The sequence below is a fragment of the Narcine bancroftii genome, chromosome 8 (genome assembly GCF_036971445.1).
Source record: "Narcine bancroftii isolate sNarBan1 chromosome 8, sNarBan1.hap1, whole genome shotgun sequence".
In the NCBI taxonomy this organism is placed as follows: domain Eukaryota; kingdom Metazoa; phylum Chordata; class Chondrichthyes; order Torpediniformes; family Narcinidae; genus Narcine; species Narcine bancroftii.
In genome coordinates this window covers 12,591,467-12,617,105 of record NC_091476.1, presented here as the reverse complement: position 1 = coordinate 12,617,105, position 25,639 = coordinate 12,591,467, and the positions used below count along the sequence as shown (strand labels likewise).

Genomic DNA, 25,639 nt, shown 5'->3' with positions numbered 1-25,639 from the left:
TGGAAATGAGAGCAATCCCAAGTTAAAAGACAAACCGGGAGGAGATCTAGCAATGGCAAAACAATCTGGTGGGAAACGTGACTGATGGCTATTAAACTGACAGTGAGTCAAGTGGGTTAAACTATATGCTTTATTAACTGTTCCTTTGTCACTATATACCATGTTTGAAAATGCCATTACCATACAACAGAGCAATTCATTCATTTATCTTCTACCATACAAGTCCAACGATAATCAGAATATTTACATCCATCTCAATTCTCAAGTTGAATCACAATTTATGCCAAGAACATTGCTTAAATAGTCTAATTACTCTGCCCTAAACCATTAACAATGATTTACATTTAATGTGCAACCAGATGCAAAATCCATCCTGTTCTCCATTACAACTGAAGGATTAGACTTCCAGTGGCACTTCCTATCTGTGTGTAACACATTACTTGTGATGTCATTGCTGGGGGCGGACCCCCCCTTTAAAATGCCCAGTTCCCAGATTTTTCAGGTAAGGTTGCAGTGTTAAAGACCCAGGAGGTGCAGCCTTCCCGGGAACTTTACCCGGTGTAGGTGACACTTCCTCAATCTCAAAACACTTCACCTTCCAAGAAAAGCGAGCCTCGATATTCCGAATTATATCCTATTCATCCAAGTAAATCAAACTTTGTAAATAGTTTTCCATTGATTAAAAGCGAATAAACATTTTCATAGCTTCACACCTCATAACGATGAGTAAAACAAAGCATATTGTAAATGATAACAATACTCAACTTCAAACAAATATAAACATATGAAAATGATAACAAGATTATTAATAAATAAAGATAATGAATAACAAGGATAAATTCAAAGAAAAGTTTCTCGAGAGCTCATGCCTCTTCCATGGTCATTTCAAGAATTAAAAGAGAACTCCCGGTCTGCTCAGATATTACGACATATAACGTCATAATAACTATGGTAACTCTACAAAAACATTAATCCTTAAAAGGAAAAGTCATAAAACAACCATAAATCATAAACGCAAGGTTTTAACCTCTACACCCAGGTCCCAGGAGGGTCATCTGCATTTGGCAATGTGAAAACACCTTCTACATTTGTTGTATTTAAAGTTCTACTCATGGTGGACTCCGAATCCATCATATGCAAACTCTTCTCCAATGCCTTGTTTCCAATTGCCTTGCTCACAATTCCAAAACAAGTTTTTTTTTTGTTTCACTCCAAATGATTCAGTAAGACAGACATTCATTCCACTAAAATTCAGTCATGAAGTTTTAAAACAATTTTTTTTTTCAACCTTACGATTATAATTTAACAAGATCAAAGTGTCAAAATAGGAGCAATACCAGAAAATATTTTGTAATCTGAAATATATTTTATTATGTCCATTTTATTCTGAGTCCAGTGCAACTACACAACTTAAAAATCAGATAAACACAATTAACACAAAATGGTTCATCTTCATACTAATCCCTGTTAAAAGCAAAGAATTTGATTTCTACCTCCCCAAACCATATTAAATGCACAATGATCTCACTTCATATATTCTTGGCAAAAGCATAAAATCTAATTGCACTTAAATAATGTATTCATTGCAAATCCCCAAAGAATAGATGAACCTTTGAGCAGAATGCTCACTCTAACATTGGGTTAAGTTTGCTAAAGGGTTTACCATTCTAAATGTCCCTGGACAAATGAAAGCTATAGTGCGGTGTGAGAAGAGAGATTGTTGGATTATCCACGAATGAACGCCAAATAATAATAGTCTGAACACAGATCAGTCACAAATACAGTTGGCCAGGGTACAGTTTCTCACATTGTTACTTTTTAATTCAATTCTTTTATATTTAAAGTAGTTTTAGCTCTGCATCACTTAACATTAATTTACACTTAACCCAAACCCTGAACAAAATGTTTCTCGCCATCAGCCTGGGACAGAATTGAGAATTCCCAATTTTTTCACCCTCCATTTGTGCAGCTTTGGTAGTGTTCCAGAAATAAAAACATTTGGAAATGTTGATTATACACGTGCATTTGTAGATTCAAGTTCACAAAGTCACTACATGACAATTCTATCATTGATCTTCATTACATGATATAGTTACTGTATCACTGTACATATGTCTGAGAACTAAAACTTGACCACACCAGAATATTTACTAAGATCATTTGCTGTTTAATATCCAGTTTAATGTAATTCCTCATTTCCAGTGGGCTAATTGTTGCCAATCTCCATTGAATTTTGAAGCCAAGTTCCAAGATCAGAATTCTTTACAAAACATTCCATTTCTGAACAATTATCAACAACTGATTAGTTTGTTCAAAATATCAAAGCATTTGATCATTGTCTTTTCAATTCAACCTTAAAATCAACAACATTGCTGAGATAGCTGTGTTACCTGAAATAATATCAAAACTAGATTATAATACGGTTATGATTCAAATTGTCACTGCATAAAAACAATTCAATAAGGAATGTCAAAGTCATCCAGATTTAATACAGAAAAATAATCTTTTTAAAAACTAGTAACAATTGCTTGTTCCATTTATTAAGCCATGTATACTTTAACTCGTTCCACAACTTTGGAACAACAAATTGGGCACGTTTTTACAGAAGAACATTCTTTACAGGTGGCTATGTGGCTGCAGGGCAGAAAGACAATGCAGACATCTCTAGACCAACAAATTTTGCAGGACTTTTCTTCCTTCAATTTCTTCAATTGCTCCTCCACATTGATAACTATGAAAACAGAGAGAAAAAAAAAATTGAAAAAGAACTGAGTGCAGGTGCCAGAAATATCCTTTTCTGTTCTGGAGAAGCATGTCTCATTTTAAATTCAAACTTTCTCTTTCGCCCAACAACTGCTGAATATTTCCAGTATTTTCCATTTTAAGAAAAAAAAATCAGTTAACATTTACATGCGTTTCAGTTGTGGGGAAGTTCAAAAGTAAAACTCTGAAGCAGATATCTCGAGCCAAGAAAACTACTAATTGGAAGGCAAGGTGGATTAAATATGGGATGAGAGATGTGGCAGGATGGACAGAGTTGATCTTTTTGTCCAAAGAACAGGGATGAATTTAGGATGGACAAGTTGCAGGACCAAGTGATTGTGGGAAAGATTATATGGTTGAAAAGCAGCAAATTGGAAGTGGAAAACGTGAATGAAATGCACTGAGCAAGAACTTCAAATTACATAAGGAAGGAACAACTGTGAGTGAGGGCTGAATCTGGTGTACTGCAAAAGCAGTTTTAGAATGGAACGGTCAAAACGTCACAAGTGGTGAAAAAGGTTGGAAAAATTCAAGCATAAATCATATGGAAATACAAAAGCTAATGAATGAAATGGCAGAACTAGTTACCATGTATTTTTCTTCAAGAAGATTGTTCAGAAAAGGTAGGAAGGGAAAGAAATAAAAAAAATAAGTTATCAAATAGTGGTGATCATACAGCGGAACTCCAGGGAAATTACCAAAATGTGTATGAGTTATTGAGTGCTGATACAGCAGGTGTTGAAGAGAAGAAGGTGAAAAGTGGACAGAGTTAAGAGTTGGGAAAGTCAGATCTTCTGGATGGTTTCAGAAAGAGAATGATAAAATGAAAAAAGGACAAAGTGTAGCTCTATATTAAAAAATTGAGAAAAGAAGCTTAGCCAAGATATTATAGAATCAATTGTTATACCGGTGAAAAACAGAAGGCAAAATAAAGATAGAAAACTTGCACCTGTTGGAAAATCTGAAATGAAAACAAAATGTTGGAAATTCTGCAGTAAAAAAAAAACTGGAAGAACTCAGCTGATCAGGCAGCATACATTCAGAAAAATGAAGTCAACATTTCAAGTTAAAACCCTGCTTCAGCATTGGAAAAGGAGAAGGAAGACAGATGGTATGAACGGGAAGGCGGTTAGTCAATGGGTGATAGGTGGATTGAAGGGTGAAAGATGACTGGACCCAGCTGAGATTGGAGTTGGGTGAAGTAATAGATGGAACCAGACAAAGATGAAAAAAGTAAGGGAGGGGGTAACAAGTCAGTCAGAAGGGAGCATCAGACAGCTGATGAAGGAAAGAGTATCATGGAACCATTTTAACGAGGGATAGTGGCTGAATGGCAACAGTGGATTAAGGAAAACAATGGAAGAAGAGTGTGGGTAGGTGGAGATGGTGGGTGAAGGACTATGAACTGGATAACAGGGCTGGGGTTCAAAGGAATGTTAATATTAATTTCAACTGGACTAGAACATAAAAGCAAGCACATCACGCTGAGGCTTTATCAGTTGCTTGTCAGGACACATTTAGAGCACTGTGAACAATTTTGGCCCCTTATCCAAGCAAGAATGCGATGGTGCAGGAGAGGGTCAAGAGGTTTATCAGAATGATCCTGGGATGAGGAGGTTAATGGACGAGAAGCATTTGATGGATCTGGGGCTGTATTTGCTGAAGTTCAGAAGGATGAAGTGGGAAGAAAAAAGGAGAGAATCTCAAAACCTAACAAATATTTAACCTGGACAAATGTTTCCAGTCCAGGAAGCCAAGGAGCGACCCTGAAAAACAGGATGTCCCTTCAGAACTGAAATGGGAATTAACATCTTTTGATATTGAATCTATGGAATTCTTTGCAACTGATGGCTCTGGAATTAAGTTATTGGGTATACATAAAGCAAAGGTCCATAGATTCTTCATCATTGAGGATATTAGAAGTTAAGGGGGATAAGGCAAAAGAACAAGAGTGTTGTCATCAGGAACTTTTACTTTCATATCTCCTGGAAGTGCCAAGGGGTTGAGAGGGAAAAATAAATCAGCCATAATCAAAAGGCAGAGCAGACTTAATAGGGTGAATGATCTAAATCTGCTCCTGTCTGACTGCCTACAGAAAGAGGAATAGGACAATATTCTGGCTTGTATATAATACAGGTGTGTTGGAAGTGGAGGGGAGTTGGGAAGGAGAGTTGCACATTTAAATGGGGAGTACATCACAGCAATATTGAGAGATAATATTCTGGAGGAATCATCTTCCAGTGGAGAAACAAAGAAATAAGGTGGTGATCACATTGTTGGAGTTGGACTAAGGACCCATCAACAGTCAGCTTGAATTCAAGGAGCTAATATTCAGGTAGATCTCAGATAGTGGCAAAAATACGAGGGTTGATATCAGGAAGTTTTACTTTCCAAATATCAACTGGGACTGCCAGAGTGCCAAGGGGTCAAGGGGCTAAAATTCAGGTAGATCTCCGATAGTGGCAAAAATAAGAGGGTTGATATCAGGAAGTTTTACTTTCCAAATATCAACTGGGACTGCCAGAGTGCCAAGGGGTTGGATGGGGTGGAATTTAGAAAATATGTTAAGTTTTCTCAAACAACATGTTGATGGGTTGACTCAAGAAACAGTGGCAATTGAACTCCTTGAGAAACAAGGCTGGGGAAGTGACTGAAGTGTTACTGGGAGAGGACTTTGGGACAGGTCAGTTTGCAGTTCATTGAAAATTAACTTCCAGATACTGCAAGCATTATGCTGACCTTTTACTTCAGCGGAAAGAGTACAAAAACATCTTGAAAAGTGGACAGATCTGATTAATATCCTGAGAGGTGTTTGAAAATTCACCAGATTATTCCTGGGCTAGCAGGTTTTATCAGTATATCATATCCCAAATTCAAAAGATCAGGCCAATGAAAAGCAATATTGTGAATTGAATAAAATTCTTATTTTGCATTACAGGGCAGGGGTTTTTGCTCTGTGAACACCCTGCACAAGAACAGTTAATCTCAAAGTTTTCATAACCATGAATTCAGTAAATCCTTGTCTCAATAGCACTCCAGGAGCATGACGACTTTCAACACATACACACACAAAAAAATTGCAAAAGTCCAAATGCAAGGACTTGGAAATGAAAGTCAAATCGTAACCAAATTTTGGAGTGTACTTAAAATAATTAGCAAAATTACAAAGTCTGAACATTACATATTTGGACATTTGGAAGGCTTCATACAAGGAGCTACACAAAACAGTGAAGAAAATTAAATTGGCGGAAACAGATCAATGGAAAAAATAATTAGAATACAAGGGTAACAATTTAGATCACTTGAGAGTAAGAATAAATAGTGCAGTGCAAGCAGTCCACAATCTATATTGATAAAATAGATAAAGAGGTCAGGTAAACTTGTTGGATGCTCCAAAGCTGGGTGGCTAGTTGCATGAAGAGATCACCCACGGTCAGAAGGACTAGCTAAATAGATTGCCATTCATCTAGCCTCATGGATCATAGAATAGCAAGCAGATGAAGCATCTCAGGTGGATAACTCCAAGTATGTGAAAGGCGAACTTTTATAAGGATCCACATCTTCTGAAAGTGGAGACAAAACTATCTATCAAGAACAACCATTTAAGTGAAGAAGCAATTTAGTGATAGAATTAAAATAGATGAAGTGGAATTGTTCTCTTTGGAGAGAAAAAAAAATCAAAGGAACAGTTAATGAGCACGTGCAAGGTTATTTGTTTTTTTTTAAAGGGAGAATTTGAGGAAGCTCTTCCCATCAGTGGATGCTTCCTAGACATGTTGAAGAGACTAAGGATAACAAATGTCAGGAGATAGGGAAAAATTACTGAGTCACATGCTTGTAGGTCTGGAAACATATTCAAGTTGTTCCCTCAAAAAAAACCAAGTGAATTGTAACTTGACAGCAAAGGGAAAAGAACCAGAAAATGGGCTGATTGGATTGCTCCACAATGGAGGTGCCATCAAGCCAATACACCAAATGTTTGTTCACTCTTTGTACAATGATTTTAAAAATATACCATTCAACAATGAAGGGATTTTGTCTCAGAATTACAAGAATATTTGTTCAATTATCTTTTCATTAAAAAAACATGATAGGAATGATTGTAACAAATAAAGATATTCACTTGAAGCATATTGGTATTTATCATTAATAATCTCAGACCATGCTATCTACAAAAAGAAATTGTAATTTCAAGTGTGGAACTGTTGGACTTGATTGGAAATCAACTCAAAATTACTTGTGCCCTTCCCCTGCACAATCAACTGCAAGGGCATTTTGTTTATTTCAAAAATTAACTAAACTTCCAACCTGCTCACACACAGTTCTTTTCTCTGCTGGCTGTCAAGTGCAATGGGGCAGTAGGTAAATCACAAACATGTTCCAAAGTAACATTCCAGTTATTCATACAAACCAACTGTCCATGCTGCTCCAAGACAACACTGTAAAAGAGCTGACACCTGGCACAAAGGGCCCATAAACATTCAATATTTGAATAATAAAATCACAGAAGGTGATCCAATTGCCATTTTAAAATTGTTTCAGTTATGACCTCACTGTTGGTGCAGTGCCACTGAAGTCCCTTCCTTGACGAAACATCTCACAGTGTTTAATATGTGGACGTCTAGCATGAGGACTTTAGATTTACCAGTGCTTGTACTAAGGCTTTTCAAAATATGGATTGAACAGGATCTATTGAAACATCCCAACAGTTTCCAGCTGATTTTGGAGATGTTTGAAAGTGAATATGGATTGAACAGAATCTACTGAAACATCCCAACAGTTTCCAGCTGATTTTGGAAATGTTTGAAAGTGAATATGGATTGAAAAGAATCTACTGAAACATTCCAACAGTTTCCAGCTGACTTTGGAGATGTTTGAATGTGAATAGCATTCTTCAAAACATCAAAATTTCCCTTCCTTATACTCTTAAATAGTAACAGTGGGGGAAAAAGAAATTTGTTCAGGTGAAATGCAAGTCAGTTGTGGAGCATAAATGTTGCTTGGACAAATGGCCATTTCTCCTTTACAATAATTTTGTTTTATAACAATTTTTGCAGATTTATTCCATGTGCTGGAGGTCTGGTGTACCAACCAAGTGCAATGGTGCATTACCTTCTTTCTGTTCCTCACATTTCTGATGCTCTGTGTTTCCCTCCATTGCCAGAAGATCTCCAACCAAGGCTTCCACAGATGTGTATGTATCACGAGTTGAATCAATTTTCTTTTTCACCTGTTGCATTATCGTCATCTTGTCAAATCCCATCTCGAGAGCACCCAAAACTACAGGACTCTGCATTAAAGAGCTTTCTGAAAAAGGCAATGTAAATAGGATAGAAACCGATGAGCTCTTGTAGCAAAAAAAAAATTAATAGGGATAACTAATATAATATGAGGGACAGAAAATGAATCTTACTTTCATTCATAATTGAGAGAACAATTCTAATATCGAGAATGATTTTAAAAACATGCTGCACAAAACAAAAAACCAACCAGAATGGGAGCGAGCAGCAGGAAGACCATCTTGGGGAAGTGCTTGATTCTGAAATAATAACAATTGCATTTCAATTATGGTGTGTAATAAAATTTGGAATTCCCACACTCAATTATCAAGAACATCAATATTGCCAGCATAATGCCCTTCACAGGACAAGTACTATCTTCATTAATCACATAAGCAAGGAACACGTTAATTAGATTTGAAATGAACCTTTGGACAGATTGGCGTATAGAGGGTTCACATGTGACTGAAGAATGGGCAACACAATAGAAAACAAATGATTTGATTGAGATAAATGCAGAGCTCACTCAGATTACATACATCATAAACAATCAACAAGATGCAAGAGCAATTAGATCATAATGTAGCAGACATCCTTGAAGACTGATCAACCAAGAAGCAGATTGTCTACGTCAACATAATATTTATGAAACTGTTGTACATCAAAAATAAAACAAGGCATACCATGCAAGTGTCTGGTCATCCACTGCGACCTCCCTTCAAGTGGATCTTTGGAATTTTAAAATCTGCTCAAAGTCAATGTTTTTCTTCAACTTAAACAGCGTACATTAAAGTGATCTGATTTGAATCCAATCAAGGAATGAATGGGTCATGGCATCGGTATTGATTATTGATTTAGCATTGCACGCAACACAGTTAGCACAGCCATTACCATGCGATTACAGCATCAGCAACTCTGGGTTCAAATCTGGCACTGAATGTCGAGTTTGTACATTCTCCCCAGGTCTGCGTGGGCTTCCTCCGGGCGCTCTGGTTTCCTCCCACCTTTCAAAAATTTATAGTGGTTGGAGTTTTGGGGTGGCACAGGCTTGTGGGCTGAAATGGCCTGTTACCTTGCTGAACATCTAAAATTTTAACAAATGGAAGACAGCAGGCAATCCTGTTTCAAAGACTAAGAATCAGAATATAATGGTATCAGCAGTTCTTCCCGTTTCCTACAGGGCTTTCATTTTTCCAGAATATTGGCTGATGTGGTGGCGGTCACCACACTTTATGTAGTGTTATATCCATCCAGAAATGGTGCAGATATTACAAATAAAAACACATAGTATTTGAACATTGAATGTTCTAGTTTTGTTCCTTTGAAGAGGTGCTTTGTGGCAAACAAAGAGACCTTCAAATGGTTTGGCCTTGAAGATATCAAATAATCTTTCTGATTTAAGCATCACTGTGCGATTTGAAGCTCAAATGAAAAACTGCAGTTTTTCTTGCCATTAATGTATTCATTTCCAAGATCATAATAACCACAAATAGATGGTATTTGTAAATACTTCACTGACTGAAATGCTATGGATCAGCCTGAAGTCTTAGATGTCAAGTAAAAGAGATACTCTCCAAAATGATAAATTGCCAAATTCTCTGGTGAAGGAAACCATTTCATTTACAGTTTGATGAGCAACGAAAACCAGCAAAAACTTGCATTCCTCATCTAAGTACATGATAAACTTTTTTCTAAGGCCAAGTTTCTGTGTTTAATTCAATATTAAAGAAATAAAACACAAGCATTTCAATCAAGACACTCAAGCTTATTGATGACTTTTCCCTTCCCATCACACAAATCTAACAAAAACTTCAAAACGGAGCTTACTGTGGAATTCAAATGCAATTTCTTCAACTGAATATCATAAACAAAGTCATGGCCTTTCTGCTGAATCAGGAAAGCACACCTGTTTGGAAGAGAGAAACATTTTCATAACCTAAGTTGGAAAAACTCTTCTTTCCAAAAAAACCCCATCGAATATTTTAATTTAAAAAGCACCCATTAAAATTGTCCAGTTTCAACCCACCTGGGCTGATGTGTTTTGGCTGCAGACCAACAAATCTGAGAAAGTGACATTACCAAAATATTGTAAACCATTTTCAGCTGCCAATATTGTCCCAAGAGAGTAAAAAAAAATCTATTTCTGGAAATTATGAGGCATAAAGTTTTTGCTTTACGCCTGATAATAAGAGTGCAATTTGAGTTATGCCTCCGTGGTCAGCCTTTTTTGAAAAGTCTCCTTACTTGACCTTTCAAGCCTGCAAAATTTTATTCATACAGTTTGACCAATGCCATCAACCAAGGAGTCTTTTTGACTGCTATTTAAGTGGTGTTAAGTACATTTTTGTCAGCAACAAGGACATTGAAATTCCTAAGATTGATTTGCAACATGAAAGAAATTTGGAGGCCACATTAATTTGCCCACATTTAACTTACAGGAAGAGAAACAGATTTGAGATGCTGTTGGACCTTCAACCAAATTCTATAAGCTTCTTCAAAATTGCTGAGATTTCAACAATTTCTATCAGTGGTGAAGTGGAAGGGACATGTCTGCTGTGAAACACATTGTTCAGTGATGTTGAACCACTGAACTGCATTTTTTTTCTTCTGCGGTTGAAAGGCTTCCAGCCAAATATAGAGTGACTAATCATGAACTCTCCTTTTCTAATTTGCTGTTGGAGCAATAACATTTAAGAAGCTGGTCACTGTGTTTCAGTCATGTGCAATATTCAATCTCGTGATGATGGGGAGTTCCACAGATTAATACATTTGTACCATGACGATCCTTCTTGAAGTATTGTTGGAATCCCACAATATATGGAGAGAATGTGGTTTAAGCAAAGAAAGTATTTTTGCAAGTCAAACACAGGACAGCAAAACATCAATTTAAACACAATTCAAGGACGGTATTAAACTCCAGTCACCACCTTCCAGAAAATACATCATAGCATATTGTTCAGTAAGTATTTGAAAATGGAATGAAGGATATTGGCTAAATTGGAGTTATTTATCTGGAACAAAGAATAAGAGAGTTGGAGATTTTTTTGAAATTGACGCTTAGAGTCAACAAGAATAGTACAAATAGTCCCCAACTTATGACCTACTCAACTTGCGTCCATCTGTACACACGATCAATGTTTAAAAAAATGAATATAAAATTTATGCAGTTTATGCTGTATTTGATGATATTGCATTCGTGCCCTTAACTCTCATGCATGCACCAACCGAATTCTAATAAGCAAACCCACTGTGCATGCACCAACTGAAGACTCACACCAGCCCACAGGAATCAAGATGACTGCGGCCTGCCTATGGACCCCGGAACACCGACTAACAAGGTAAATATGCACATTTTGACTCTTATCCCTGTTATAGTTTGTCAAATACAAGAAAAAGAGATTTGATTAAAAAGTTTGCTTTCAGACTTTGATACTCCACATGTGTGGGCAAAATTCTGACTTGCGTTCATTATGAGATACTATTGATCCTTCGGTCCAGATTACGGTCGTAAGTCGGGGATGACGTGTACTCAGAAATTGGTAGATGGATTTGAGGGAATTAAGAAAATTTCATCAAAAAATTTTTTGGCATCATTCCAATTTCTGAATTTTATTTTACTTCCACATCAACATCTTATGCCACGTCGCATTAGCTGGCTAGTCCATTAGTCTGGAGGATTACAATTTTGTTCTGATGGTGTGTTTGAATATGCTTGTTAGGCCAATGTGGAAGATGCACATGCATTCATTGATGGTGACTGACAGAATGAGTGGGTAAGTCACGTGAGGTGTTGAGTGCCTTTGTGTGCATTTAATTCATGGTGTTGAGGTTCAAATGCATTCATTTTCAACTGCAATAAACATGAGGAACAGAAAGAAGATTCACTTGTTAGTGTGGTTTTGTTGATTTTACCCTAGGTGTTACATTTTGGAAAGGCAAATCTAAATAGGTCATATGCTCATATGCATTAAATGGTAGGCTATTGAGATGTGCAGAGCAACAAAGGGAACAAGGCTGATACTCAGGTAGATGGTGTGGTGAAGAAGGCATTTGGAATGTTGGCCTTCATAAATCAGAGTAATGAATTCAAGAGTAGGGAGGTTATGATGAAATTGTACAAGGCATTGGTGAGGCCAAATTTGGAGTACTGTGTACAGTTTTGGTCACCAAATTATAGGAAAGATATAAACAAAATAGAGAGAGTGCAGAGAAGGTTTACGAGAATGTTGACAGGATTTCAAGGTTTGAGTTACAGGGAAAGGTTGTGCAGACTGGGGGTTTTTTCTCTGGAGCGTAGAAGATTGAGGGGGGACTTGATAGAGGTATTTAAGATTTTAAAAGGGACAGACAGAGTCAATGTGGATAGGCTTTTTCGATTAAGAGTGGGGGAGATTCAAACTAGAGGGCATGGTTCAAGATTGAAGGGGGGAAATTATAAGGGGACACGAGGGGAAATTTATTTTCGCAAAGGGTGGTAGGGATGTGGAATGAGCTTCCAGCAGACGTGGTTGAGGCGGGATCATTGGTTACATTTAAGGAAAGACTGGATAGTTACATGGAGAGGACTGGAGGGGTATGGACCGGGTGTTGGTCAGTGGGACTAGGAGGGTGGGGATTTGTTACGGCATGGACTAGTAGGGCCGAACTGGCCTGTTCTGTGCTGTAAGTGGTTATATATGGTTATAAGATAGTGTAAGTGAAGACATCTGGAACATCACAACCACCATTCAAAACTATTGCATGAAATCTTTGCATATTTTGAGAGCCCATGTGTTCACTTCCCTTGCTCGATTTTTAGACAGTCAAGGTGACTACATTCAAAAATACACTTAAGGAGTTGAGACTGATGAAAACATAGAATTGCACTCCAGGAAGGAATAGCAGGACTTTTGATTACAGTAAGATGAATAAAAAACACACAAACGCATTGTTAACAAGCAAAGTTGACTTTGTAGTTCATATAGAAGTAACAGTTAAGTGTTCAGCACTTTACCCTGGAAACCATTTTGCATGCTGCTCCCAGGCATTATCACCAGGTTCCCAATTTCTTAGTCCTCCATCACAGTGAAAACACTTCACGTTGTCTCCATCACCTGAAATTCAAAATCAAAATTTATCAATTGCCAGCAAAATCGACTGAAGCATCAGTTATGTATTACATTCAGAACTTGAAAAACCAAAATTCCCGTTGTTTATCCCCCCCTCCCTGCCCCAATTAATGTCACTTACAATGGACATGGTTTTTTTTCCCCTCAAGGAATGATTCCAACAAGTGGCTAGAAACAAGAAAAAATACATTCCAAAGTGGACAATAGCAAGAACAATTGTTAGAGTTGAGAAGTATGCCACTTAAGATTCTAACTGAAGAAAACATTCGCTCAACTGCACTAATGCTCCAAGTACTCCATTAACTTTTGATACAGACAACATCCGATATTTCCACTTGTAGGCGAGGCATCATTATGGAATGTTTGGAACTGACGAGAGCAATTCAGGATGCTTGAAGCCACAACAGGATCACCAAATTCCACAAGATACATGGTGCTTAAGTGAGCAATTTTATATCTTAGGGCGGGGGGGGGGGGGGAAAATCAAACTTTTTGCAATCCATTAACATTTGTGAACAAAACCAGGTATAGGGTATTACTCATGGGGGAAAATGTTGATGTTTTATCTCTCAGACATTTTGCAAAGATCTTAGAGTTGGGATAAAAAAAATTGTGTTGAACCACAAAGATAACGTAGACCATTTGGTCTAAAATCATGACAAATATTCCTTGTGACGGTCAATAGAATTTATTCAGGACAGAAATCATTGAAAACAAACATTTATTTTGCATTTAAGAGTATCACCAGCGCCCTGTTCAGGGTCCACAATCACATTTGGCTGTTCAGAATTCTCCCACCCAAATCTCTAAAATGGTTTTCCATCATGAAATTTGAAATTTATGCATTTGACATTAATCAAAAGATTGATTCTAATTTCCTTTCCAAATGACAGAATTGAACAAAGTAGAAGGTTCTGATTGTCCCCCTGGCCTTCTGAACCTTGGGTTTCAATGTTTTAAAAAAATAAAATTGCTGACTTCAGAGGAAATAAACGTGATCATTGCAATATATTCCACATGTATATTACTGCAACCTGAAAGAATCCCGATGCAGAAGTCATATCACAACAAAATAAACACTTGCTCTGGACCCAAGCAAACCCTGCAGTTTCTACCATCTTCACATCAAGCCCAGAGATGACTGCAGATCAAGATGTTAATTCGTGTATTGCCATAATTCAATACTATAGATAAAATTCATGCACTAATTCACCGAGTTCAATCTCAATCAGGTAAGAGATCAGAATCAGAACTTGTTGTCATGAACAAGTCATGAAATTCCATGTTTTGTGGCAGTGTCATAATTATAATATGAATGTTTGCTCTATTTTACAACATTACTAGCAAAAATAAAAATGTGTACAAAAAGTAAGGCAGTGTCTTTGGTTCATTGATCATTCAGGAATCTGATGGCAGTGGGGAAGAAACTGTCCTTGTGCCACTGAGTGCTCATCTTTAGGTTCCTGTACCTTTATCCCATTGGTAGCAGAGTGAAGAGGGCATGGCCCGGGAGGTGGGGTCTTTGAGGATAGAGGCTGCTTTTTTGAGGGCACTGCTTCATGTAGATGCCCTCTATGGAGTGAAGTCTGGTGCCTGTGATGTCACAGGCTGAGTTAACAATCCTCTGAAGTTTATTCTTGTCCTGAGAGTTGGCACCTCTATACCAGGCAGTGACGCAACCAGCCAGAATGCTCTCCACCGTACAACCGTAGAAGTTTGAGTGTCTTCGGTGACGTAATGAATTTCCTCAGACACCTCACAAAGTATAGCTGCTGGTGAGCCTTCTTTGTGATTGTATCAACAAAGAGACTCCAGGACAGATCCTCAGATATGTTGACACACAGGAATTTGAAGTTCTTGATCCTCTCCATGACTGAGCCCTCAATGAGGACTGGGTCATGTTCTCCAATATCCTTCTGAAGACCACAATCATCTCCTTGGTTTTGCTGATGTTGAGCACAAGGTTGTTTTGGTTACACCATTCAATGAGTTGACCCATCTCCCTCCTGTATGCTTCCACATTGCTGTCTGTGATTTTGTCAACAACTGTGGTGTCATCAGCAAATTTGTAAATAGGATTGGAATTGTGCCTGGCCACACAATCATGGGTGTATAATGAGTAGAGCAGTGGACTAAGCACACATGCTTGGATGATCGGTGAGGAGATATGGTTTCCAATTTGTACTGACTGTGGTCTTCCAATGAGAAAGTCAAGGATCCAGTTGCAGAGTCAGGTACAGAGGACCAGAGTTTGTAGCTTCTTGACTAGCACTGAGGGAATAATGGAATTGAAGGCTGAGCCGTAATTGATATAGAGCAGCCAGCCTTAGTATGAAATGCTGTTTGAGGTGATCCAGAACTGAGAGGAGACACAGAGATATTTCATTTGTTGTGGAACAACTGTGATGACAGGCAAATTGCAGCAGGTCCAGATCCTTGCAAGGGCTCACCCTCTTGAATGATGTTCTGATGTTGCCCTCAGAGACATATCACAGGGTCCTCAGCCTTTTAAGGGATTCTAGTAGGTACTCTTTGGTTCTCCTTCTCAATGCAGCCATAGAAGGTGTTCAGCTCATCAGGTCATAAAGCAGCACAACTCTCTATAGTGTTCACCTTTGTTTTGTAGGCTGTATTGGCCTGCTCTCCCTGCCATAGCAGGTGTGTGTCTGTCTCTAGCTTCTTCCAGAATTGTTACTTTGCTTCTGCAGGTCATTCGTGGACTTTTTGGAAAGATCCTGATCCCTGGCCTTAAAATTCTCTGATTCATCCAGGGCTTCTGGTGGGGGAACACCCAGTATGTGCATGTGGGCACACACTTGTCCACGCCGGTCTTGATGAAGTCGGTGACACCTGTTGCAAATTCATTCAAGTCTATGGATGAGTTTAAATGTGCTGAGTGTCTGTTGTTTTCAACTCCCGCCAAGTTTAAATGACCCAATCACTGGCTGTTTAAAACTCCTGCCATGTTGTTATATTTTCCAGAGTACTGGCTGTTTAAAAGTCCTGCAGCCCGATGGAGACTACCGATTCTGAGGACTACCAGCAATCTTAGGACATCTATATTAATGGATGAGTTTGGTTTTCTGGTTGTGTTTGATTTTTAGATGTTCTGAATGAGAATATTTGATTATTCCCATCAGAGCTGCTCGCAAAGACTTGCTGCTGTAAGGTGCCATCTTGATCACATTAATTAAGGATGAACAAGGACTAAGACACTGATAATTACTCTTCTGACCAATATTTTTGGATAGAAAATTGGTCTCAAACCACATGGGCAAAAACAGCATGAAGGCAGGTGGCCTTTTTCTCCTCCCTCTTCTGCCACTGCATCGTGTTCTGCATGACAGCTCTGTCGCTCTTTAAAAATGAATATGAATGCCCCCATATCTGGAACAAGTGGGATTACACAGCTGCTCTTTGGCAACCATCTAAAAAATGTTTTTATTTTAAAAAGTAAGCAGTTAAAAAAGAAAAACAACCATGTCAAAAGCTCAAGATTTAATTTATTTTCATGTGCAGAGAAAACTTTGCTTGCACATGAAAAAGGATAATAAAATTGACATTATAAAGTAATTTATCCAAGATATTTTGCCCATTTTCCTCATCCTAGGATCTATGTTTAGTTTCAATTAACAGTAAAAATACAAGTACTTTTGGTTGTTTTTGCCATTGTCAACCAAAATAGATATTCTTTTTGGCCTGATGAAAAAGAAGCACTGATTAGCTCACATACAACTTTATTAATTAACTCACGTGTCAACTATGGACATTTTATGTGGTCAATGGTCACTCAGTCATTTTGCAACAGGTTCAATTATTCAAGAATGATGTTTGCATTTTTGTTCTTTCACAAGCTTCAACAATTTCATGCCTCCATTTGGTACAATTCCAACCAATAATAAAGAATGCTTCTTTGACACCATTAGTTGGGGGTGCAAGGAGTGGGGTTGCAATAATGGCTGACAATCTGACTGCAGTCTTAACACCTTCTTGTTAAGATGGAAGCTGGGATGACTGCCCGTCACAAATTAACACTGTTGCATGCGCCCAACTGCGAAGTGTGGAAAGAATGACACAGCCCCAAAAAATCAAAGTTGTAGACTGATTTATTGAACTGGCAGCTCTGCTTCTATTCTCTCCTCACCTGCTGATGATGGGGGGGTGGGGTAACGACACAGCAGCACCATTGCTTTTTGTTTCCCACCATGCGGGTTGTTACCTGGAACAAAGGTAGTTGCCCCCCACGGGGTCCACATGGTTGTCGGATATATCTTGTGTCCCGGTTAGCGGGTTGCTACCCCCCCCCCCCCGCCCCCAGAACCAGTGATCTGAGTGCTGTTCGCTGCTTTTGGTGGCCTACCTCTGCATTGCAGTAGCATTTGAATCAGGCTCTTTGTTACAAGGACTTCATCAATACTTAAACATTTCTGGCATTTATTTATTATACATTAAAATAATTTCAAGGATTGAAATGATTTGACACTATTTTTGTTCACTTTATCTCCCACATCATTTACAATACTCCATCAGCAAATCAGAAACTAAGACTCTTCTCCGCTAAAATAAAAATCAGTATCGTGAGGGGGATTGTGTCTTCTTATCTGCAGATCTTAGTTAGAATAATTTTCAAACACAAATGCCTGTCAATTCCAATTTTATTTCCTGGTGTAAAAGTTACCAACTGATCTGTTATCAATTTTATGAGGTTTAACTTTTACTGGCACTCTCTTCACTGGGAGCTTTAAGCATTGTAAATCGAATTCCAACAAGATGTTATCACCCTGTCTCTTCAGAAAAATTCCATGAGGTTTTTCGGGGATATCTTCCTTTGAGAATCCAGATTATAAAAGATGCTCAAACCAAAAAAGCATCTCAATTCAGGGCCCCACTCCAAAAAATGTTCACTGAGCATTTCTACCCTTCGATGTTGCCCGACTTGTTAAGCTTCTCTAACTTCTGTTTCATCTGCCCCAGAACTCACTTTTCCTCCAAAGGCCTTAAAAAAATTAAGATTTCTTGGTCTGAGATATTCAATCTTCCCCCTCACAACACCTGCATAGAGTGTCCCATTTTGGTGAAATATTTCAGTATTTCTTGGGAACTTTTCCTTTCAATCTATTCAATCTGAAGCAATGGCTCGAAAATAAAAAGCAAAAACTTCTAAGCTCATAGACTTCTCCAACAAGCACATCAATTTTCTTTTCAGAGAGATGCAAAGCCTCTTACTTTCTCTCCTCCCTCCCCCCCCCCACTCACCCCCACCCCCACAACAATACTGGCTTACTGGCTTGTTCACAGTAAATCTATGAACTTTTTATCCTCAATTCTGCATCACTTGTCCTGAATATTTAGCATGGAATATTTCTCTTTTGAAAATCTTGACATCAAATTATTCTCAGTGTCCATTTTGTTAATATTGCAATGAACATTACTTTTTTAACTGCTATAATTTGCTATTAGAGCCAAATGTGTGCTCTAGTTATTAATTAGATAAATGCAAGAATTATATAATGAACATCAAGAATTATGCATTGAGAAAAACAGTACCTGTGCTGTAAAATCCAGCTTCTGCAAGGTCTTCAGCATTGAATGGAAAATGCATTTGGTTTGTGAAGGTTTGAATTCGAAAATCAAAAGACTGTTTTTCTGGGTGTTTGGGAAGATGAAAAACACTAGCTTTTGGTTCATCATTTAACTGGCGGTTAACATCTGCTGTGCCAAAATCAGCATCAATTGGTATATTTCCAACTGAAAGACCAGAAACAAAAGCGCACTTGGAAAAATGCCTCTTATGCTCAGACATTGCTCGATCTCCTGGTTCCCAATTTTTCATTATCCCACCGCAACAAAAGCATTGAACTTGATCATCTTTGTTAAGGTAGTATAGCCCTGCTTTTGCCAATTCCCTTGCGGTTACAATGCCATAGCTTGGCCAGTTTGTGAATGTTTTGAATCTGGCAGCTTCACTGCACATGGCTGGATTTTTGGGTTGTAGATGAGACATGTCTTCAATCCTTCCACTTCTTACAGGATCATTTGGAAGTTGGGTGTCACCATTTTGATGTATTAATGGTCCATTGGCAGAACATTGGCTTTCATTTGCTGTAGACACATCATGTGGCAGAATTGGAAACCTGGAGTTTGACATTTGGTCATTTACCCATTTGGCATTAATAAAAGGACAAGCTGGAAAAAGTTGCCTGTGTTTTCTCACAGCAGAATCACCATGTTTCCAGTTTTCTATGGTCCCACCACAGCTAAAACATTCAACTTTGTCTTTGCTACCAGTATAAAAGAAGCCTGCTCTGGCCAAAGTTCTTTCGCACACTGGAACATCAGATGGAAAGCCACCAAATGTTTCAAGTCGATAAATCTCATTTGAGAGATTTTGTTTGCAATCCGTTACAATGTCCATACTGTCGTTAAAACTTTTCGATCTTACGTGTTCATAAAGAAATAGCTTCCTGGATGATGTTACTTAAAATTCAGGAGTCTCTCCAAATGGTATTTAAAAGTAACAATCAACTTCTTCTGATTGGAATTTCACTTTGTGCATCTATCAAAAGAGTGAGAGTTCATCATCACAAATATTTTGACAGTTTTAGTCTATACAATAACCCTATCAAATCATGAGACACAGCTTAATTTCTTTACGCAACATACACATTTTTCAACGACATTTTTTTAATTGTGAAGGCAGTCAAAAGGAACATTCAAGGACAAAATATTTTTTCCTCAATGTAATTACATAAAAAATGTGTAATTAAGTTAATAGGCAAGAATTAGCTGGGAAACATTTTAAATCTATGAGCCAAGGAAAGAATTCTCACTTCAACATCAAGTTCTCAATTTTAGGAAGATGATACAAATCTAGACTTGCATAATTAAAATTGAAAAAAAAAATGGAAAAATGGGTCCATCTTAATTGACCAAATGCATGGAGCAATTACATTCATTTCAATGCAATTAACATAAATATAAATCATAATCGCGTAATTATTCAACTTATTTAGTATGTAAAACTGAATTGCTTATTATTATGTGTTTGTGGCTGATCCTGAATACCAGGAACAAATTTCTGGGTTATTGAACAACTTATTCCATTCCCTTCACATGCAACGCCTCTAACCTGCCTTACTCAGCTGCTATTTTGCTGTAAGTAGCTAGCAATAAAATAAAAGGCAGGTTCAGAAAAAAAATAATGAACAAATAAGTTCAGCAGAAAACCTCAAATGAAAATTACTTCAGCCAATAATTAAAATTGTTCAGCAAATTCAAATCAGTGTGTTTCCACAATAGCAACACTATGAAAACTGATATTGGCTTATTGGTTTAGAAGTCAGAAGCCAGTGGATAGAAACTTTAACAGTGGAAATTCAACCCCCCTACCAAAAGCAAGAATGGGGAAATCCCTTTCATAAATCATGGAAGCATAACTTAAAAAGGAACTAAACAGCAGTAGTGAAGTTGAAAGGCTGAAAGCAGGGTAATATATTACAAAACAGATCACACACAGAGTGTTTGCATTTTGGCCCAAGAAGTCTGCAAAAATACAGCAAGAGACATAAATGCAATTCTTGCCACTGAACAGAAAACAGAATGAACTACACTAAACTTTTAAAGAGTAGTAATGCCTCCTTTACTTGGTTGGTTGGCCAGTTCATCATGAACAAGAGAAAGCAGTTTAAAGTGAGAAGTTAGTTAAAGTTATTCCACACAAAGTGATTGATATCTGGAACATACTGCCAAAGATGAAAGTATAATCACAGTATTTAAGAGTTATCTAGACAGACACTACAATAGCTAATGTACACATGGGAATGATCTAATGCAAACAAATGGGGTTATGATATGTATGACAACTATGAGCATGGCCATTTTTGGGTTATGATACCACAATTAAACAATTTAAAAGTTTGCTGAAATAAGCACACTGGAACTCTAATCAGAGGTGATCCTGAAGTGATGGAGATCCTGTCACCAAAGTATTTCATCAATATATAAATTGGGCTTGAATCTACAACATCAGAAGTTGGACGGCATAGTTCATGTTGCAGTTGGTACAGTGCCAGTAACCTGATTTGAAGTTTGAATCTGGCACTTGTAGTAGTGATAAATATGGTTTGGTTATCGATGATAATGCCTTGTAGGATGAGATTGGTTATCGATTGTAATGGCTGGCATGTTGCACAGGATCACGAGGGAGTAAGAAGCAGTAATGCTGGAATAAAGACTGAGCATATTTGAACTCCACCTCAGAGTGATGACTTGATTTGATCTCAGGATTCGACAGCACCGTGTGTCAGATATTTATACATGGGTTTCCTCTGGGTGTCCTGGTTCCCTCCCACCTTTCAGTGTACCAGGTTGTACATTAATTGGGGTATTTAGACAGCATGGGATCATGGGCCAGAAGGCCCTGTTCCCGTGTTGCACATCTAAACTTAAAGAATTAAAACCGTAATTTTAAAAACATCTCTTCTGCAGAGTTTTCAGGTCACTTTCACAATGTAATAACATATGTACCAACACAAAAACATTAATTCTTAACCAATGAACATACGTGAGGGTTGCAGACTCTAGGCCAGCAGTTGGACAGGCACAGGGCATCGGAAACTGCCAGAACACCCTCCCCCACCCACCATTGAGAAGGAGAAGCTAAGGAGACAATCGCACGGGGAAGGAGACCATGGCAATGTACCAGTGATGGGCTCAGCGGTTGAAGGGACCACAAAGGCTGTTGTATTCAAAGGACCCACACAAGTTGCAGGCTGCTGGAGTTCAGGTCATGGCAACCAGAACCAGGAATCAAGGGTGCTCGGGGCATGAATGACTCCAATAGAGGGTGTCCAGCGCTGAAGACTTCCTAACCATATTGGAGGTTTGGACTTGGAGCTCAGGTCGCCAGTGGGTGGAACGGGAGTCTGTGCGGCTTCAGAGCTTGAGGGGGCGTTGGAGGCAAATCCAGACACCGTCTCTGAAGGGACACACTCTTTTGCTGCTCTCTCTCTTATTGTTGGAGGCAAAGTCATGACTGTCAGAAATAAAACTTCTCACACATGAGTCTCTTTAAAACTGATGACACGACAAGCTTTATTTACAAGTCTGCAGAGTTGGACTCAACTGGTTTCTCACCAGTTAAGCCCCGATACATACAGTGCATTGATTTTTATACCTTTATTATTTGCCCTTCCCCTTCTTATTAATACTGTTTTAATTGGTTAGTATTACAAAAACATTCTAAGTATAACTGCATTATTAATTATCACGTTCGTTACGTACGCTGTGAACTCTACATTCACTAAATTCTGTTTCTCACACTTCTTATCAATCCTTTGTCTCCTGCATGTCTCTCACTATGACCATGAAAAGATAGGTTTAAAAAAACATATTCAGCAGCTCCTTCTGTCCTTGACTGCTAGTAAACTCTCTGTCCGTTCTGGCTTCCCTGTTTATGATTAATCATCACATTTTAACTTAAGTCTTTTTAACCTAAATTCTCTATATCACAATGACAGCTCTGTGTTGGCCTTAAAGCACGCAAAGGATGATGTATACTGTATAGTTTACATATTTTTGTAGAAGGAACTTTGAACCAACGTACTGTCGGACTCTGGCTTTACCTTACTCTTAATTTAGCCAACTGCACGAAAACCAACAAGGTCGGGTCAGATACAGCAATGAGCTCTCTGAACCCTTCTCCATTAACAATGGCGTGAAGCAAGGCTGTGTTCTCGCACCAACCCTCTTTTCAATCTTCTTCAGCATGATGCTGAACCAAGCCATGAAAGACCCCAACAATGAAGACGCTGTTTACATCCGGTACCGCACGGATGGCAGTCTCTTCAATCTGAGGCGCCTGCAAGCTCACACCAAGACACAAGAGAAACTTGTCCGTGAACTACTCCTTGCAGATGATGCCGCTTTAGTTGCCCATTCAGAGCCAGCTCTTCAGCGCTTGACGTCCTGCTTTGCGGAAACTGCCAAAATGTTTGGCCTGGAAGTCAGCCTGAAGAAAACTGAGGTCCTCCATCAGCCAGCTCCCCACCATGACTACCAGCCCCCCCACATCTCCATCGGGCACACAAAACTCAAAACGGTCAACCAGTTTACCTATCTCGGCTGCACCATTTCATCAGATGCAAGGATCGACAATGAGATAGACAACAGACTCGCCAAGGCAAATAGCGCCTTTGGAAGACTACACAAAAGAGTCTGGAAAAACAACCAACTGAAAAACCTCACAAAGATAAGCGTATACAGAGCCGTTGTCATACCCACACTCCTGTTCGGCTCCGAATCATGGGTCCTCTACCGGCACCACCTACGGCTCCTAGAACGCTTCCACCAGCGTTGTCTCCGCTCCATCCTCAACATCCATTGGAGCGCTCACACCCCTAACGTCGAGGTACTCGAGATGGCAGAGGTCGACAGCATCGAGTCCACGCTGCTGAAGATCCAGCTGCGCTGGATGGGTCACGTCTCCAGAATGGAGGACCATCGCCTTCCCAAGATCGTATTATATGGCGAGCTCTCCACTGGCCACCGTGACAGAGGTGCACCAAAGAAAAGGTACAAGGACTGCCTAAAGAAATCTCTTGGTGCCTGCCACATTGACCACCGCCAGTGGGCTGATAACGCCTCAAACCGTGCATCTTGGCGCCTCACAGTTTGGCGGGCAGCAGCCTCCTTTGAAGAAGACCGCAGAGCCCACCTCACTGACAAAAGGCAAAGGAGGAAAAACCCAACACCCAACCCCAACCAACCAATTTTCCCTTGCAACCGCTGCAATCGTGTCTGCCTGTCCCGCATCGGACTGGTCAGCCACAAACGAGCCTGCAGCTGACGTGGACTTTTTACCCCCTCCATAAATCTTCGTCCGCGAAGCCAAGCCAAAGAATTTAGCCTATGTGTGGTCTGAGTCCAGCGTGTTCTTTGAATGAAGTGATAGGAGAAGGTATTCGGTTCAACAGTCAGTTTATTACACAGCACAAGAATAAAACTTAACAGAGCTCTGGGTCAGTCGTTAGTTCATAGGTCACTTGCACAGTGAGCTATTCCCCAAGACTGACCCCTATTGTCCAGTTGGCACAGTTTATATAGGTCAATCTTATCACACAGAACAAAAGTTGTTTTCCCTGCTAGAATTTTTTGCATAAGGGTTATCACAAGTCATCTCCTGTTTTGCAGATTTCTGGGGTGTAGCATTCCCATGTTAATCCTCCAGGCCAGACTATCCTGTTGTTTAGATCTGAAATTAATTCATCCCCAGATATTTCTAATCACCATTCGGTCCCTGTCTGGCCAATTTCTGCTGTTCTCTTTAACACCTCCTCGTGCCTTAATCTTCCTCCTAGACTGGTTTTCCATTCCCTTTGATTCTTGCGGGCCATTCTTTGTTCTGATCTGGCCTGTGTCTCCTGTGCTACCCACCACCTCGTTCAGTTTGAGCATTCCTCCTAAATCGTTTTATGCATTTCCTCTCCCTGTATTTGGGAGCAGACCATTTTGCTCAGCCAACTTTGCTCCATGCTGTGATTGCCACTTAATCACATTCCTCTTTTTCCCTGACCCATGCAGTACATATAAACTTATTAATTAATCATTTCTTTCATAATGTTTTAACCCCTAGATTCCAACAGTACCCACATTAAAATAGCAATAAAAACATAGAAGTGCAATTTTCAATCCAAAAAAGTAACGTCCCAACTACAAGATATCTTCATTATTCACCATAATCCCACAAGATCCTGGAAAGAAAGCCAAGGTATGATACAACCTTGTATAACGTTATGGAAAATGTTTAAGTTGGCCTTGAGAATAAAGCTTACAGCTTTAAAAGAGTGAAAGGCTCAGCTCCAACACTTCATTGTTGCAAACACCTGGGGAGTGCCTTTCCAGGAGAACCGAGGCAAGGCCCCAAACAAGATTAGTCGGTTTCACTGAGAGCCAGCAACGAATTTCACAGCAGAGATTCACCTCAATCTGTCCTTCCCAAAGATCTCTCCGACGAGGGCCCCCCTGGCGGACCCGGCTCTCGTCACGTCAGTGAGGAAACCATTCGCAGGCCCGAGTCGTTCAACTCCGGGATGCGACACGTCATGGAATCAAATCCCGCCCCCGCAACAGGGATTGGTCGGAAATCCGGGAGGGGCTCATCCCATTGGTGCGAAGCGATGCCAATCACAAGATCGCCGTCGCCTTCGTCGTGACTCATCCGCCGTCGCCTTCGTCGTGACTCATCCGCCGTCGCCTTCGTCGTGACTCATCCGCCGTCGCCTTCGTCGTGACTCACTCGCCTGAGTTGAGGCAGGCGTCGCCAGAGGAGGCCATTGAAGGTTCTTGCAGTGGCCTTGCGACTCGTGAATTAACCGTCTGGTGGCACGAAATAGCACTGCTTCATTTGGGTGGTCATGCGGGGCGGGGGCGGGGGGGTCAAGCACTGCAGGGCAAAGAAACGCCCCCGTTCTTTCGACTTGGCCAGGTGAT

At 39.4% G+C, this 25,639-nt stretch overlaps 1 protein-coding gene across 2 annotated transcripts; it reads right to left on the bottom strand.

Annotated features, from left to right (window-relative positions):
• Positions 1-1,346: 1,346 nt before the first annotated feature.
• On the bottom strand, positions 1,347-25,281 carry LOC138740370 (E3 ubiquitin-protein ligase XIAP-like). 2 transcript variants are annotated; one of them, XM_069892918.1, is made up of 7 exons: positions 25,130-25,281; positions 18,698-19,706; positions 13,036-13,135; positions 9,870-9,948; positions 8,254-8,302; positions 7,876-8,070; positions 1,347-2,731 (listed from the first exon to the last, which is right to left on the bottom strand). In XM_069892918.1, the coding sequence occupies exons 2-7, from the start codon at positions 19,563-19,565 to the stop codon at positions 2,541-2,543; spliced, it is 1,482 nt and encodes a 493-aa protein (XP_069749019.1). In that variant the 5' UTR covers positions 19,566-19,706; positions 25,130-25,281; the 3' UTR covers positions 1,347-2,540. The 2 variants fall into 2 exon arrangements, with proteins under 2 accessions (XP_069749019.1, XP_069749021.1); XM_069892920.1 differs by lacking the exon at positions 25,130-25,281 and adding an exon at positions 24,982-25,107.
• Positions 25,282-25,639: the final 358 nt, after the last annotated feature.